The 17,153-nt window shown below is 39.3% G+C and overlaps 2 protein-coding genes across 2 annotated transcripts; one reads left to right on the top strand and one right to left on the bottom strand.

The window, feature by feature from the left end:
• Positions 1-96: 96 nt before the first annotated feature.
• FAHD1 (fumarylacetoacetate hydrolase domain containing 1) lies at positions 97-1,623 on the top strand. Its single transcript, XM_075514733.1, has one exon. The coding sequence runs from the start codon at positions 182-184 to the stop codon at positions 851-853; it is 672 nt and encodes a 223-aa protein (XP_075370848.1). The 5' UTR covers positions 97-181; the 3' UTR covers positions 854-1,623.
• Positions 1,624-3,452: 1,829 nt separating this feature from the next.
• On the bottom strand, positions 3,453-16,714 carry MEIOB (meiosis specific with OB-fold). Its single transcript, XM_075515338.1, has 14 exons — positions 16,709-16,714; positions 16,458-16,544; positions 14,875-14,964; positions 13,619-13,676; positions 12,233-12,364; positions 11,404-11,476; positions 9,765-9,960; positions 9,161-9,261; positions 7,383-7,435; positions 7,202-7,297; positions 6,057-6,210; positions 5,494-5,677; positions 4,836-4,922; positions 3,453-3,947 (listed from the first exon to the last, which is right to left on the bottom strand). Exons 1-14 carry the CDS (start codon positions 16,712-16,714, stop codon positions 3,813-3,815), a joined length of 1,452 nt encoding a protein of 483 aa, XP_075371453.1. The 3' UTR covers positions 3,453-3,812.
• Between the last annotated feature and the right edge of the window lie 439 nt (positions 16,715-17,153).

Genomic DNA, 17,153 nt, shown 5'->3' with positions numbered 1-17,153 from the left:
GGAGGAGAGGGGCAGGCGGCTGCCCTGGGCAATCCGCGGCGGGCGGGGAGCCGGCAGGCGGGCGGGAAGGAGGCAGGAAGGAGAGCGGGGCGGAGGAGAGGCGGCGGCAGCGCGGCTCCGGGCCCGGCAAGGACGCCCCAAGGGCGCCCGCGGTCTCCGGGGAAGGAGACCCGGTGCGGCCATGGCCTCCTCCAAACCCCTGTCCCGCTTCTGGGAGTGGGGCAGGAACATCGTCTGCGTGGGCCGCAACTACGCCGAGCATGCCAAGGAGATGGGGAGCACGCCGCCCCGGGAGCCCCTCTTCTTCCTCAAGCCCTCCTCGGCCTACGTGCGCGAAGGCTCGCCCATCCTCCGGCCCTACTACTGCACCAGCCTGCACCACGAAGTGGAGCTGGGGGTGGTGATCGGGAAGAGAGCCCAGGCCGTGTCCCAGGAGGCCGCCATGGAGCACGTGGCGGGCTATGCCCTGTGCTTGGACATGACGGCCAGGGACACCCAGGAGGAGTGCAAAAAGAAGGGTCTGCCCTGGACCTTGGCCAAGGGCTTCAGTTCGTCGTGCCCGGTCAGTGACTTTGTGCCCAAGGAGAAGATCCCAGACCCTCACAAACTGAAGATCTGGCTGAAGGTGAATGGAAAGCTGAGGCAGGAGGGGGAGACCTCCTCAATGATCTTCTCCATCCCTTACCTCATCAGCTACATCAGCGAAATATTCACCCTGGAAGAAGGGGACTTGCTTCTGACGGGGACTCCCAAAGGAGTTGGATCAGTGCAGGCCAACGATGAGATAGAGGCTGGGATAAGCGACATCCTTTCCATGCGGTTTAAGGTGGCGCAGCAAACGCGTGGATCCTAACCTTGCGCTGGGCTGGGACCCTGTCTGCGTCGGAAGAGGCTCTTTTGGGAACATCTGGTGAACGAAGAGACGCACAAGCTGTCCTGTACGTTAAACACTTACATGGCCCAGGCGTCTAAACGGGCTGGCATGCGTCAAAGGCACGTAACCCGTGACCTCGAAAGGCACTTGACTAAAACGGCCCCATTTCCATGGAGGCTTCAGCCTCCTCTGAGGCTGTGAACCTGGAGTCCAACCCAGCTTGGGGCGGATGGTTGATACCTAAACCGTACCTTGGAACTGTCGATGGAGTCAGCGTGCCGGACAGCCGGGGAGGAGAGCTGGGCTGGCTGTCACTGTGTGCGCTCTTCTGTTCTACGATGCTTTGAGCTTTGCCAATGTGTTGCCTTAAAATAAAAATTATAAATTAAACCGTTAAAATGGTGATGTAGGAGCTAAAGCTCACCCATGGCTATGTAAAATCAAAGATGTATGTGTAACAGTAAATCAAGAATTACAGCTTCAGAAAGAATTTCTCTCCTTGGGGTATTCTACAATAAAAAGATGTTTGCTTTTTAGATTAGTTTCACGATTCCTCCGTGCGTTTTTCAAATATACAAATTAAATGAGGATTGCTTTCCCTCCCACTCCAAGGGGTGTAATGCAGCAGGAAGCGTGCCAGATGCTTGGCAGATTTTTTTTCCTAAACTGAGCTTTAAATATGCTTCTAAAAGTAAAATAATACAAGAGATCAAGAATAAAGAAGCTCATTGGTAAAGGTGACCAGTAAACGTGTTTTTACTTTTATTGATTTAAGTGTATTTTTAATAAAAATCTAACTGCAACAATTACCATTACTTATACAGCACAGTGCAACAGTTGGAGTTTTTAAATATTTCCAGCTGTTAAAAAGCCACGCTGTGTAACTTTTCCCCTTTCCAAACTCCAACTGATCTAACACTCTCTACCAGAGTGCATGACAGCGAGTTCTCTTTCAATTAAATGGAGTGACAAAGTTGTAAAATATAATTAAAGAAACCCTCCCCCTGCAAACATCAAAACTTACCATTTTCAAAGGTTGCACAGAACTGACTAATTTCTAACAAAAACAGATGGATTATTTTTTTACATATGTGCAAGCACCAAAGTTAAAGGCTTCCATTTATTGGAGCCAGATCTTAATAACCACTTTGGTTTTAAAAGTGCATTTGGAGAGTCTTGCAGAGAAAATTACTGTAGCCCAAAGACAAGCACCTCTGTGAAAGAGCAGCATGGTCCAGGATACTGCAGATCACACAGTAAAAAGAAAGCAGAACATGTTGCAAAAGAGAGAGAGTTGTTTTTCTATCAACTTGCTTCTCCAGCTGCGTGCGTACCCATACGCCACCTGCGCTGGGTGCTGATCCTGCAAACGTGCAGGCATTTCAGTTCGCTGTTTTGACTTAAGCCAATGGCTTAAAGCACGTGTAAAAGTTCTTCGTATGATGAGGCGTAAACGCTGTGAACAGAATTCAGATTTCATCTAAAGGAAGCCTAAGGAACCGAGGCCAACTGAAACAAACATTCAGCCACTATGTCTGAACAGAACCAGCCTCTGGCTCTTAGAAGTCAAAATGCTCCTTGTTTTAAGCCCACCTCTGTCAGCAGGGAAGCTGTGCTCTGAATTTGTCGCAACTCGATGAGCTGGCCCAAGTAGAGACATCAGGCCAACAGAGCTAGGCTGAGCAGGGAACTTCGGGTGAATAATTCTGGAAGAGGAAGGAAAAATTCGCTTTCTGTACTGGTTCCATTTCTTCATGCCTGTCAAACGTTACCGTCTATGGCAACAGCAACAATGCATCAGTGGTAGCTTGGTCTTGAGCACTGTGTATTGATTGCTGAGCTGGGTTGTGATTAAAGTTAATGGAAACATTTGCTTCAGCTTTTTCCAGCCCTAACAGCTAATACTCTGAAGTTGTTTGTTGCTGCAACAGGAGAGATGCAGTGGCCCAACACCAGCAACATTTTTTTTGTGCGTTTAGTCCCTTGTTCCCACTCACATGAGTAGGGGGATGAAATCTTGGACTATTGCTTGTCAAAATTCACCGGGTTTATAGTTGTTTTCTCTCTGCCACATTGCTTTAATGGGTAGGTAGTGAACCAGAGGCGATCGGAGTTCCTCAAGGCGTTCTAGCCTAACAAATACTTTGCAAGAGAAGGGCGGCAGTATCTTCCTACCATTTGAAACAGGCCAACTCCCAATATGCTCAGAAGGCGAGGACTGATGAATGTAACAAATACACCAGCTGCAGGGGAAGCTAAGGACAGAAATAGATTAAAAAATAGGAAAAAATACATGGAGAAGGGCAAAATGTACATATCTAGGTTCTTTATGTTAGCTAACAACTCTTCTTGGTGAAGAAGAGTCCTTTCTTCTCTGCCGCTTATAGTCTTCGCTTGATTGTTTGGTTGTCAGAGGTCCCTGGTAATTAATTACTCCGTTGTAGTGAGACTAGTCTGCCCTAAAGAAAAGCAGCCTTGCAAACATCATGGCTATTTCCAAGCCTCTGCCGTTGCCAGAAGTTCCGTGTTTGGACTCACCAACGTACACCACAAACCCAGGCAGTATTTCAAAGTGGGTCTTTATTTTTTGAACTAACACAAAAGCAGCACGAAAGTAGCAAGGCAGTTAAAAACAGCAGCTCAACAGATCTGTCTTGAACTACTTGTTATTTCTGATTTTTTAAAATATATTCTAAACTGAGTGAAGAAAGCTTCCATCCCCCTGGTAAGGGGGGTAGAACTAACTTTTCTTAAGCTGAGGCCCTAGTACACTTTTTAAAGTACAGTCACCTGAAAAAGATCAACACAGAAGCCCACTTACAGGGATTAGTAATGCATATTCCTTCTTTACCATCAGAACATACTTAGCAAAATACGACGACAACAGCATTCTACCTCTAATAATACAGTGAAGAAATAGGCTTTTTCCTGTCTGTTGTCAAGCCACATAGTATAATCTCTTATTTCCAATCTCTTTTCCCAACAAGCTGTGACTGGCCTCTATAGGGTCTGCCAGTTTGCATGAAAGAACATTCACTTTCAGTCCGGTTCTCCAACTGGGTGACAAAGTAACCTGTAAAAATAATTAAGGGTCTTTGGTTTTACTGCAGCATAGCACTTTGAAATATATTATTCTCAAATATCACACAGCATGTTTAATTGACAGATTTGGTTATATGTATTTTACATTATTTTATACATGAGTACACACATTTTATGCTATGTACCTGTCACCACTGAAGTGAAACGCTTTCATTTTTTCCTGGAAATAGAGGCAGAGGGTGGGGGAGATGGGAGAGTAAGAACAGTTTTGCTAAGAAGGGCAAGTTTAAAAAAGGGAGTCAGTTTAGCATTGTCCTAGAACAGGCAGTTTTATGAAAAAGGAATCCAGTCCAGTATACAGCATGCAATTGAAAAAAGTAAAGAATATTGCAAGTAATAGCAGATCTTTTAACAATTGCTCCAGGTGTGTGAATCTAATATTGTTGTTGCTTTAAGGAGAATTGCAGATTTTAGACATAGCTAATCACATTATTTCCAAAAATACAGGTAACTAAGAAATATACTTGGGTAACCCCATATACCATGCAGTCTGTTACATATAGTGACTGAGCCTTATTCTTGCAAACTGATAGTGTTAACTTCATTCATTATAAACCTACAGCCATGGAAGTCAGTGGCTAAATCATGTATACGTGCTTTTGAAATACCAGCTTCTTAATCAGTATTGGCTAGGGGCAGTTTGTGTCTTTCGTAGTTTGCCTGAAAGAGGCCTGCATATCTGATCCTGCAGGTACATCCCCTAATGTTGAAATTATGACAAAGACTATTTACTTGGAATGTCCAGAATATGTAGAAAAACTAATCCTTATTTTAAAAAGTTCAGCAGAACTGACATGGAATTTTTCAATACTACAGAATGGGAAACAGCCACTGTTTTAAATTAACGTTAAATACTAACTTTAAAATAAATCTTGCTTCGTTCCAAAAGAAGTTGCCATTTCAATGCAGTCTTCTTGTCTTCTGTTAGAGTGAGGAACTCATGGACCTGTTAATAACAGGACATCACAGAACACTTCTTCAGCACATAGTTATAACAACATCTCCACAACAAATTGATGATTAAAAGAGCATCTTATGCCTTTTTTTATACATTTCTAAGCTGTATTTTCCCTCTTCTAATATAGTGTTTGGTGTAATATATGTACCTTTTTTATACATTTCTAAGCTGTATTTTCCCTCTTCTAACATAGTGTTTGGTGTAATATATGTACGAAGACAGTCAGATTAATCAGAATAAATTGCAGGGTGTTTGAGAATCAAAATTGGGGAATTCCAACCACGTTCTCAGAAAAGTGTAAATTAATTACAATAAAGCGGTATTCTGAATAGGGTATTCACTCTTACATTTAACATGTTTCTTCTTATTAGCAGCTACTGACTTCTAACTTTTGACTTCTTAAAAAGCCAAGTGTGTGTGTGTATCCATATCCATATGCAATTTTTTAAACCAGTATACACACACACACACGTGTGAAGAACATTTACATATATTTGTGATTTTCATCAGGCATCACAGCTCAGATCAGTTAAGAACAAGCTAATTCATTTCTACTTACTGTGCAGCCTAATGTTTCCTCGGCTACACAGTCAGACAGGTAACAAGAATAAAGAGTGCCTGTGTGATCTGTCAGATCAACGAGTATGTCAAAGCTTGCAAAAGTTGACTTTGAATCTGAAGAGATGTCACTGCAGAAAGTGCACGTGTTTGACATTTCATTCACCAGAAAACGGCATATTGAACTGAAACATAAGAAGATAATTAATGCATATATGCAATTCCTCCTTGTTTGAAACTGCTTTCTAGACTGAGATTTCCCAAGAGACTTTTTTCCTCTTTAAAAAAAAAAATCTTCATCTTCTAAACTCTTAAGTCTGTCTGGGACAAAATGGCCTCTTTCTTCTTCGCTCCTCTAGGACCAGAAAGAACAAGTCCTTCATAAAGCCAGCTCCTCTTCCTTGCTACTTCTGGAAGTCTACACAACAGAAATTCACATGGCGTCCTCCAGAAGAGTTTTTTTTCTTGTCCGAAATGGGGCTAAAATATTCTTCCATCTAATTTGGGTCAGGGCAAGAAGGATAAGCACTTTTTAATACAAATTTAAAACAGGCAGTTGCTTACCATCTGTTGCGAATAACTTTGGATGCATTATCATCAATGTCCAGGGTAGAAATGTAGCCATAAATAATGCCATAGACTGGTTCAAGTTTCCCATCACTCTGTAAAGCTTTTTCTTTCAGCTGTTCCACAGTATAAACATCAACTATAGTCTCCACTAAAAGTTAAAAAGACATGTTAAGTGTGACTGAGAAAGAAACAACACAGAAGAACAATAACAAAAAAGGATCTTAAGGTAAGAAAAAGGAGAGGATTTGATCTAAAGCACCAGAAAAGCCCCACACACCTTCCTTTTGAAGCAGGCTTGTCATTTGGGGACAAAAATAAAACAAAAGGGGATTCAAATCAGGAAAACCTCTAATATTTAATCCTTGTATCCCCCAAAGCAAGTTTTTGACAAAAAATACTTTCCCTCTCCATTTTTCGTACTTGTTCGAGACAGAAAGAACATGCCAGACGGGGTGCAAGTGGGCACAGTCACCAACCCTGAAGATACAGAACTGATATTATAAGGCATGGCCCCAGTAACAACAGTCCCAACTTTAAGTATTCGGCCAGGCTATACCTTAGTTTTGTTTCTATGAACACACAGAGCAAGAACCTGAAATTTCAACTGCACTGTGAAACTACACTACATAGTTCAATAAAATCAAAGTGTTTGGATCCATGCTTACAGTTAACGGATTCTTTTGACTGCTCCTCCATTTTATCATGCAAAGCTCCTGATTTTGCACTCTCTTTTATGAAGCTGAAGAGAACATTTGCTTCTGCTGTTTCTTGAAAGTGTATTTTTTAAAGTTATTAATATATGTAGCATGTAAAAATAACAGCATAATTATATTTTACAACTTTGTATTCTGGTAGCACCAACACGTTGTTTCTTGGAATTAGCCAAGAGATGCTTTTGTCTTTTTATTTTAACTGTTAGTCCTACATGGAATATATGAAGGCTGCTTAGATAAAATTAAAAAAAAAAAAAAAGAGAGAAAAGGGTGGAAGCCAAAAGCATTGGTCACTACATAACAGACAAGAAGCAGGAAGCTTTCTGAGGCAAGCAGGCAGAAGAAATCAGACCTTCAACAGATTAATTCGTGCATTCTAGTCTATAACGATTACTGATACCAAAGCAATACTTCAACAGCTCATACCTGGATTAGTTGTAATGATGGTTTTTGATATCACAGTTGCAGTCATGCAGTTCCTAAATTTGTCAAAATTTATTCTCACATCTGATGCAAATATTACTGTGCACAGAAAAAAACCCCGTTACTGTAGAATAAGTATCACGTTAAGAGCGACAGTAAAAACATAAAACCCAGACTATTATACCTGTTTCTCGTGGGATCCAACTCTGTGCAAGCTGGATAGATTCATTATCCCAACTAAATTAAAAAAAGTTAATGTATCAAAACATTTTTGAAACAGCACTCAAACTGTTTAGTACTAAACTACTAAATAATATAATTAAATTGGTCAAAGGGGACACAACTCCTTTGTTACATGCGCATGCAAATGAAATGCCATGTATATCCACAGGCATCTAGTTTGCAGCCAGCCAGGATGCTTTATGCACGGTCTAACACAGTCCCTATTTTATCCCATGCCAAACAGGATAAAATAAAGGGCTATTAGATTGTTCAAAATGATCCAATGTACAATATACCTGGAAAAATACTGTGTGTATTTCAGAGCTTTGACAAAAGTAATTTCTAACTAAAGCAAATCACAGTTAAAATAACCGCTTAGCAGCTGAGCCTTTTCTGTGGGAACAAGTTGATTGCTCACATCACTAGGCCAGATGTTCAGCTGGCTTTCCAACACTGGAATCCTTGTAACTGTGGATGATGAGACTAGAGTGAGGTCAGTGGTATCCCTCAAAAATGATAATTTGATGGTTAGGTCCCTTGATAAAATCTCATTCAGTTCCTCGTAAGTTTGGATGGCAAGAATACTGCCAAAGCACGGTTTTGTTCTGGTGGTTCTTTTTCTTAATCCTTGGAAAAAGATTTAAGATATTTGCTTTTCATCTAGCATTGCTCAGCCACCTCTTCACTGATGGCCTCTGAAGTATCTTCACTACAACACTGTTGCTCAGGGATTTCCTGAATCTTTGCCTCTACCTACGGCTCCATGAAAGCGCAGAAGGCACTGTTTAGGGTGACCACAGTAACACCACCTAATCTCTGCTTCTGAGGACTCCTGAAGTATACAGCTCTCTATAGCTACGTACCAGCACTGAAACAAGAGTATCGGAGCTGCTACTGCAAATTAACATTGGTGGCAGCCCAAGGGCTAGAAAATTTCATACCATAGATGCTTATTAGTGTTCATGTGTATACATTAACTGTGTTACGCTTCACACTGAATGCTAATATGTTTTCTAACTCAGACACAAGAGCGCAATGCTATCTTGCTACTTCTATCTAGGGAACAAAGGTCAGTAAACCAACGGACAGCAAAGCCAGTGCAAACGAATACCCACCTACCCTTGCACGTAGATAAGCCACGAGTTTATTGAACAAACTAGGGGCAAAATGCAAAAGTTCCCGTGTAAACAAATCGCTATTTACATGCGTAAATGGTATGGACATAATCATGTTTGTAAATGGGATACAGTTTGAAAATACGGCCAAAGTAGCATCAAAATGTTTCTGCGCTATTTTAAACATTTAAAAACTATTTCAACCTATTTCCATTCCACTTGTTAATTCTGCTTGGCTTTAAACATGAAGCATGCTCCTGTTTTTTCCCCCCTAGTTTGTGGAAGAAATGTACTGCCTTTGCAGCTCTTTTTAAATGCCATTTCCTGAATTAGTTCAAATTTCCACATTAAAAAATGTAACTGTTTGGAACTAAGCTTCCTTTTGCCATTCATGAGCTAGCAGTCTGTCAGCAAGTCATAAAACTAGACAATATGTATAAGGTCACTCTAATGAATCTCTTTTTTAAGCTTCTGTTTAGTGTACATTGCTGCCTCATCACTGTTGCCACCCAAATAACATACATTTAAATTAAAAGACAGTGTTATAACAGTATGTATTACAGTTAGTTTCTTTAGCTACCCTTGCATTAATTTGTGTATGTTAGTGAATTAAAAAACATTTTACCATACTATTGGAAAAGACATCTCTGTTTCATCATACAGCTTTACTTCACATCTCTGACCTTTTCTTTTGTCTGAAGTCATAAAATACTTTGGCTCCCCAACCTTTAAGAAGAAAGAGAAGCAGTCACTTTTCCTCTACTAAGTGTTTAGGAGAGTAAAAGTGATAACCTAGAAAACAGAAGAGTTTAAAAAAGGGGGAAAAAACCCTGTAGACCACTAACACCCCACCCCACCCCCGTACACCACTAAAAGTTTAACAACAGTAATTTTACTTCAAGATAAAGGGACATATTTTGTTTTATTAAAATCTGCAGTTTACAAATTTCAAGTTATCTACTGCTTGCACATGCATGAATTAAAAAAGACAACGGATGTAGGACATTTCCATCCCCTTAATTTCCCCCCTCATGTTGTTGATAAAAATCTCCTCAAGTAGTTTGTATGGTTATTGTAACTCAGCTGAAGTGACTGCCAACCTAAACAAACAAACAAAACTAGTGATTCCTGTCCTCTGTGAGTCCCAAAATCCATATTCACACTTAAGGCAATTCAGTTACCCATGGTACAGTAGAAAACCACTACTCTGTTGTGGGTCCTTAACTTACTGACATGACAGCTGCAAGCACATTAAGGATTCTTCCATCAAGGCTTTGTCCATTTGCAACGATATCACCCAGTGAATAATAGTCCTGGGGCTCCTTGACAGGCAGATGCAACAGGGAAAGTAGTTTGGTGTCCATTTCATAACATGAAGACATTTTGACCACTGAATGATTTTCACTGAGCAATAGTTTGTAGCAACTAGATAGTATGGACAAGACAAATCACATTGATCAACATTTCACTCACCAATATATTAACAGTATAAAATGTTAATTCAATTCACATGAGAAAATAACGGCTGATTTATTCCTTTATTGTTTTCCCTAAAGATATGGAAAAGTTGGAATTAATCTGTTCTAAAATGATTTTTTAAAAATTACATACTTTTCTCTTATGGAAGACTTATTATACTTTATACTATACTATACTTTATACTATAAGTATAAGCTTTATACTTATTTAGAATTGAAAAGCCAGTATGAATTGCTAGCAATGTACAATACATATTTGTAAGTCTTTCAGCCCTTATCAATCACTAAAATTAAAATAAATTCCGAAATGTCTGTAAACTGAGAGGTTTTGGCATCGTGACATAAGACGACACTACTGTAGTCAGACTGGATTTGGTAAGGTGGTGCTTTCAAAAGTAATAGCCTGATGACCTCAGTAATATTTATAATGCACTGTTAGCCAGTGGAAATAAGATATATTCAATATATTCTGGATAAATATATTTTACTTATGAAATCTATAGATTTTGCTTATGAAATCTATAGATTTAGAGGGGAGCTCTTTTCCTCAGTGAAGTTTCTACCTGACATTTGTTCTTTTACGTCTTTCTGCTTAGCCAGAAAGTGAGTGTAACGACTACAGCTATACATTTGCTACAAAGCTTAGAGATGATGAGTAAGCAAGAACATAAAACTTCTAACTTGCCAATTTAATGTGTATATATGCAGTATCCTTATGACTGCCATATGATTAAAAATATTAGAATATGACCAATTCGGAAAGAAATCCCAATTAAAGAACAGGTGTATTAGTCTATCTAACATGTACATCTTAGATCTCTATGATAAGTGAAAACATATCTAAATTATGACTTGCAACGTTAGTTAGTTTCATACACCGGTTCAAATTGTTCAGATTTTAGAGGATACACTGAAAGACAACATATATGCATTGCGTGATACAAAAGGAATGACAATGCCTTACCAAATAAGTAAGAAATAGTGTATTAAAATACCTTCTAGATAAACATGTCATGTGAATGGATTTTGATAAGGATATACTGTCTATAAAACAGTTATGTCTGATAAAACACTTTGGCAAAATCAAATCAATTTCAAAGAATTTTAGTAGACTTTACTCAAAGAATGAAATTTACTCTGTTTAGTTACAAAGAGCATTATTACTTCATGACAAAACTCCAAAGACCATATACCGAGAAATATATTCTCTTTCGAGATTATTTGACCATACGTGGTTGAACACAGGGAGGAAGGTACAGCTACATCAGAAGACTAACCCCAAAAACTTCTACCAATTGCATGCTGCTGCAATTGGCTGGCGACTAAAGCAAGTATTACCTTTTATCTCCTTGGAAAGATCAGATCTTACCAGTCTATGCTTTAAATTTACCTAGGAGTTACAGGGTTGAATTTTTCTTCCCTTTCTGCTTCCTTTGACTGAACTAAAGGATTTTCAATTGTAACTAAAATAAAACATCGATAAGTAATGTTAGAAAACTGAATATAGATACGTGTAAAGAGAAGTGGCTTTTAAAAATGGTTGCTTTCAAGGTTGATATGGAAAGGAAAAGATACGTGCAGTAACTACTGCTAAATATTTTCATACTGAAAACCGTATCTGTCCCGACAGCTCACATTATAGCCAAAGTCCCACAGGAGTCCTCAGGACATTTAATGGAAACAAAATGGTGCTGAGCTCTTGTGTGCACACTCTTCCTAGTCACAAGTTTTATCCAAACACTCTGATCTAGCAACCATGGGCAGCAAAGTCTTTCTATTGACTTAACAAGACAAAAGCACAGCCTGTAAATAAAGACAAGATTTTTGTTGTGTTTTTATGAACAATCATAGTCATATCTGTAACTAAATGAAGACAAACACCAAACTCCTTTACAGAGTTTATTTTTCGTAATTTGTAAGAACTGAATATAATGCAACAATTTAGATGGATTAACTATAGATAAGTTCTGGGTGGCTGCATTCAGTGGATTTGTATCTCGTCTTTTTGTTGACATATTTACTGGTTTGGAATTTAAATCCTTGATATCTTATTCCTTTCCTCTTTATACTTAACATAACTGAACAATTTGTTTCCAATTAGACTGTTTTCTGAGTCCTCAGAGAAAAATATAGCAAAACCACAAACACATAACACTGATTTACTGGAAAAAAAAAACCACATTCAAACAGAAACATGTTAAGAATAAACTCCAACTTACCACAGTCACCAACTCTAAAGCTTTCTGAAAGTGATCTAATATACTCTTCTCTGCCCCAAGAAGTTACATTTATAAAGTAAGTCGGTGAATCACGAATAGTAAAACTGAAGGTGTATCTTTCGGACCCAATGTCTGCAAAAATAAACAGCACTATTACGATTCATTAGCACAGCTGGATTTCAATCCACAATATACGTATAAAACCGATTATTTCGAGGCTTTTCCTAGATTTTGTCACGAATTTACTACCCGCAATCTGGTGAATACCACTAGAGGTCAGCAGACTGTTCAGTAAACACACGTGTGGTCGTGAACGGGGACGGCTACAGCTCCTGCCGTAGTTGTACCTGTACCATCCCATCCACCTACCCACATCACTTCACTTCAGGCAGCACCGTATAAACTTACAGATCTAATGCAAGAGAAATAAAAGAACCGTCCGATGCTACATTCAAGGCATGGACAAACACATAAACAGGGCTACCGCATGAAGCAACGGTCTGAATGAGTGTATATACTAGCCCGAATTTTGTAGCAGGCAGGCTGTCTTTAGGTGGCTGTGCCCACATACGAGACCACCGCCATGACATACAAGGTGCAGATCACAGGCAGTATCACTGCTCAGGTAGTACCGAGGGGTTTCACTGAATAAAACAAAGTGTTTCCAGCTCTATGGGAAGTTCACGGTCAAAAGGGTATCAGTCTCTGAAGCACTGCACTCCCACATTTTCAGACTATGTAGAATTGTTTCTGGTGATGATGATGACGACTTCCTTCTACAAATTCACCACTAGAGCGGCTCAGCACGATGACAACGCCAATAGAATAGCTGAGCACTTCACACAGAGCGGGAATGGCTCTCTAGCACTGGAGGTGCTTCCTAAAGGTGTCTGTATCAACCCTCAGCTGCAGATAGGTTATTTCAATGTCCAACTAATGCTGTATTAACAACGTATTATTCCCATTTTTTCTTAGGAGTATACAATAAGATGAAGCTGCTGCTACTCAGACCAGAAATTGCTTGTTTCACTCCTCAAGACATCTCCTGAATGTTTCTGTTTTAAGAGAGAATGAATATGAAGGGACCAGATTAATTCCAGCCGTATTGGTATAACAGGGGGTTCATATCGGTACCATCTTCTTCAGACCCTGAAACACTTCCATGACGGAGTTTTTCCAAACAAATTCTAATTGATAAGGTTTAGCCGAACTAATGCTGCTCTTTCATCTTGGTTCTCAAACACACACAATTTTTTTTTTGCGCGTTTTTATTCTATACTTTTTACACTAAGGAGTCTGTTTAGCATTTAAATATTGATTTCAGTCATATATGCCAAATTATACCGTATAAGAAAATGAAGTAAAAACAGTTAAAAGGGACTGTACTTTTTCTGTCTGGAAAGCCTCTGACATCTGTTTTCCCAATAACCACACCGATTACATTCTAAAAAATAAAAAGATTATAGAATACAAATATTAAACACAGATGGATATGGGGAATTAGATTTCATGGACTTGTACTCTACTGATGATAATAAACATATTTCTGACTGGTAATCATTTTAATCTATTTATTCCACAGTACCATATGAACTAAAGACTAAAACATAAACATACAATTTTACTTTAAGAAAAAGAGTGACTAATAAAAATATTAGAAGAAATACATCTGTTTCTGTTTGTAAAGACAATGGGAGGACAAAAGTTCACCCAAAGCATTCACAATTTTGCTGTTCTACAGCAATCTCTCCTCAGGTAGGCAGCAATATTGTTGTTTCACGCTCTCTGCACAGGTCTCAGATCTCCTTAAATGCACCATGAAAAGTCTGGACAGGATTTATTTTACAGTTAAGCATCCAAGGTTTCCCCTGCTGTCAGCACCAAGATGCACACGTGTACATCCACAGGGAGGGCCATTTATCCCATCCTCATCTAAGCAACATAAATTTCTACAGGTGCCTCTTTCTTGCCATCTGTCTGTCAACCGACTACAAAGGGAGCTTAGGCAATGAACTTTTTTGATGATTCAAAACAAAATCAATCTTATTCTGCTTTGCTAAACCTTTATTTATTATGCAAAAGCACCCCGGTCTCAATTGTCAAACAAAACTACTAGGAGCAAACACACACAGGAAGAAAGATACATATATATAAAATATATATATTAATAATATATAGCTGTGTGGAGGGTTTTTTTTTTTTTTTAAAAAAAAAGGTCCTCCTCAGTGTGAGAGAAGAGTATTGCAGTGCTAGTTTGGGATTTCAGAGGTAAGCAATGAAAGCTGGTATGGTAACAAGGACTGGAAGGAGAGACTGACATTGCAATACCGCAAGGGTCCTTCAGAACAGGAAGCGTGCCACATCGCTTCCACTTCACGTGTGCGCTTCCTTGCAATACTGATGTAAGGGCTAACAGTACTGCCCGACTTTCTCGTTCCAGCAGAGGAACCCCAGCAGTCAGCTAGCAAGGGGCAGCGTAACAATTTAATAATCCACACGGACTGAATTTTGCACCTATTCACAGAGCAATGCAACCTGACTGACTTCACTGTAACAACATTGACACGTGGTCAAAAATTAGATCTCATGTTCCCAGTTTCCTTTGAATCACTAGATGGAGCAAGGTAACTGTCTGATCCTACAGTGATGGAGATGCACTCATTATGAGGACATATGGGTACAACAGTGTAATATCCTAGTTCTTCCAGCCTTTCTAACAGAATACTTTCTATCTGTCCACAACATGTAGTGATTTAGATTAGGATTTTATTTTTCTAGTTTTGGTTTTGTTTCTTAAAAAAAAAAAAAAAAAACCAAACACCAAAAAGCATTTCCATTAAATCAGAGTGCAACATAGCCTGTATCTCACCACCAGTCAAAAGAACTGACATTTAGGATGACTCTTCATCTGCAGTTTCCAAAAGCAATCTCCCCTGTCCCTGCTGCAAATACATTCACCTCTCTCGTGTTAGCACTAAGCCTGCACAGCAAGCTGGCAGAAGGAAGTGATCTGGCTGGAAACTATTTTGGGGGGGGGGGTGTAGAAAAAACTTCCAGAGATCATTCCTTGATCAGCTTATTGTGCAACTACACAAGCAGTTGCACAAAAGTTTAGTTTCACCAAAAGAGGAGGAGCAGAACACGCCTGCAATGAGGAAGCAGGCCATGCTTGCCTTTTTTGGCAGAGCATTTCTTAAGGCCGCTCAACCAGATCATGAGACTAGCATTAACAACGTTGCAAGTTTCTTAGACTTTAATCTATTTCACTTCTAAAAAATAAAGTGCAAAGTAAAAAAAATAGGACTTTGAATGAGGCGTGCTCAACTGTTTTAAGGTCCTATACTGATCGTTCTATCATGAGATACTGGTGAATTACTTTTTTAGGAAAATACTTTCTTTACTATATGTTATTAATTGCAATATTCAAGATTAGTTTTATTTGTAAAATAAAAGCTTTTAACTGAGTTAGTGGACCACTGTATTTGGGAGTAACTGTGAATGACAGATTGAAATTAGCTTTGCTGGAGATCAGGAGTTTATAAAAAGTTGGAAAGAATATACAATACTGCTGTGAGAGCGTATAAAACTCCCTCTCCTAGTTCACCCCTTTTCTGTGATTTCTCTTGCATTTTTTTTAAATAAATGAGAAAAAAGGGGTTAAATTGTGCCCCTCCCAAATAAAAAGCTGTGGGAACAGGAAAACTCCTTGTTTTCACACTCTTCACAAGCATCAGGACTTCCGCAGGGCATACAGCTATGTAGACGTGCATCTACTTTAAGCTGCATAGAGAGATACGGCTGTAACACCGCACCACAGCGCGCAAGTGCATCCCTGTGGAAACGCTGCCTCTCTGGTTTGTTCTCCAGTCTCCAACTCCCAGCAGCACTGAACACTTAGAAGACACGTTATCGCTGGAGGGCTACGCAGTGAAGGGTGGGAGGTACTGCAACAGAGAATAAGGTAGCCTTCTCCCTCCCATATTAAAAGCATAATCTTGGAGAGCAAAGAATGAAAAACTGTGCCCCCCAGACTTCCTATTTTTTATTCAACCATATAAAACACAAAAGAGAAAAATACTGAGTTTTACAGCACACCCCCTTGTTCAGCTCTTACTCCAGTGATGACGGTCCTCGCTCACATCAGGACAACAACAACAAAAAATTTCATACTCAAACATCTGTATGAATCTACCAACTACAAAGCTTTGCTGTTCATTAAGTTTACTTTTTGGTTCATCCTACTCTCCTGTACTCCCACAAGCAAAATTCTTAGCTCCTGATAAACTGACAACCGCAAAACCTGCTTTTTGTTCTAAAGAAACAAGAAACAATCTTATCCGACATGTAACTGTGAGGTTTTTATCCAGTTAAAACACCACACCATTCAACAAGAGTTTTGTTTGAATAATTCAGGACTATGTTATTTAGCTCAGAGGGAATGAGCACACAAGTAACGACTCCAGGATTGGGCCTTACGTTCATAGCTTGTAGTGAAAGACTATTGTGGGTTACAGATGTATTGTGACCACATAATGCTGACTCTGTACATGTCTTTACTAATTCAGCATCCATTTAAAACATTACAAAGAAGCCTCTGATACTTTCAGACATTGAATTGTCCAGTCAATATCTATAGTTGTGGTATCCACACACTATGGACAACAGCAGCATCAATTTTCATTTTGCTGGTTTATACACAAAGAAGGTAAGGTACTTTATATCTAACAATTATACTAATGCTATTAGTATCTAAATACACGTCAATTACATAATTTTGCAGTAATATAATACAGTCATATACAATTTCATTTGAGAACAAAAGTACTATGTCTATGAGACTTACAGGACGAGCAAGATTTGGATGCAGATCTGAAAGTGCAACAAAGTCCCGTGCTGAACTAGAATAAGCCATTCTTTATCT

The sequence above is a fragment of the Mycteria americana genome, chromosome 12 (genome assembly GCF_035582795.1).
Source record: "Mycteria americana isolate JAX WOST 10 ecotype Jacksonville Zoo and Gardens chromosome 12, USCA_MyAme_1.0, whole genome shotgun sequence".
In the NCBI taxonomy this organism is placed as follows: Eukaryota; Metazoa; Chordata; class Aves; order Ciconiiformes; family Ciconiidae; genus Mycteria; species Mycteria americana.
The sequence above is the reverse complement of the archived record's forward strand: the minus strand, read 5'-3'. Positions and strand labels throughout refer to the sequence as shown.

Bases quoted from the DNA above. Each gene is read 5' to 3' on its own strand.
- FAHD1 (XM_075514733.1), top strand. From the start codon at position 182: ATGGCCTCCTCCAAACCCCTGTCCCGCTTCTGGGAGTGGGGCAGGAAC.
- MEIOB (XM_075515338.1), bottom strand. The intron at 12,365-13,618 runs GTACAGTCCCTT...TTATTTTTGCAG, and splicing joins AGGCTTTCCAGACAGAAAAA to ACATTGGGTCCGAAAGATAC. The intron at 4,923-5,493 runs GTAAGTAGAAAT...TGTTATTAACAG, and splicing joins AGGAAACATTAGGCTGCACA to GTCCATGAGTTCCTCACTCT.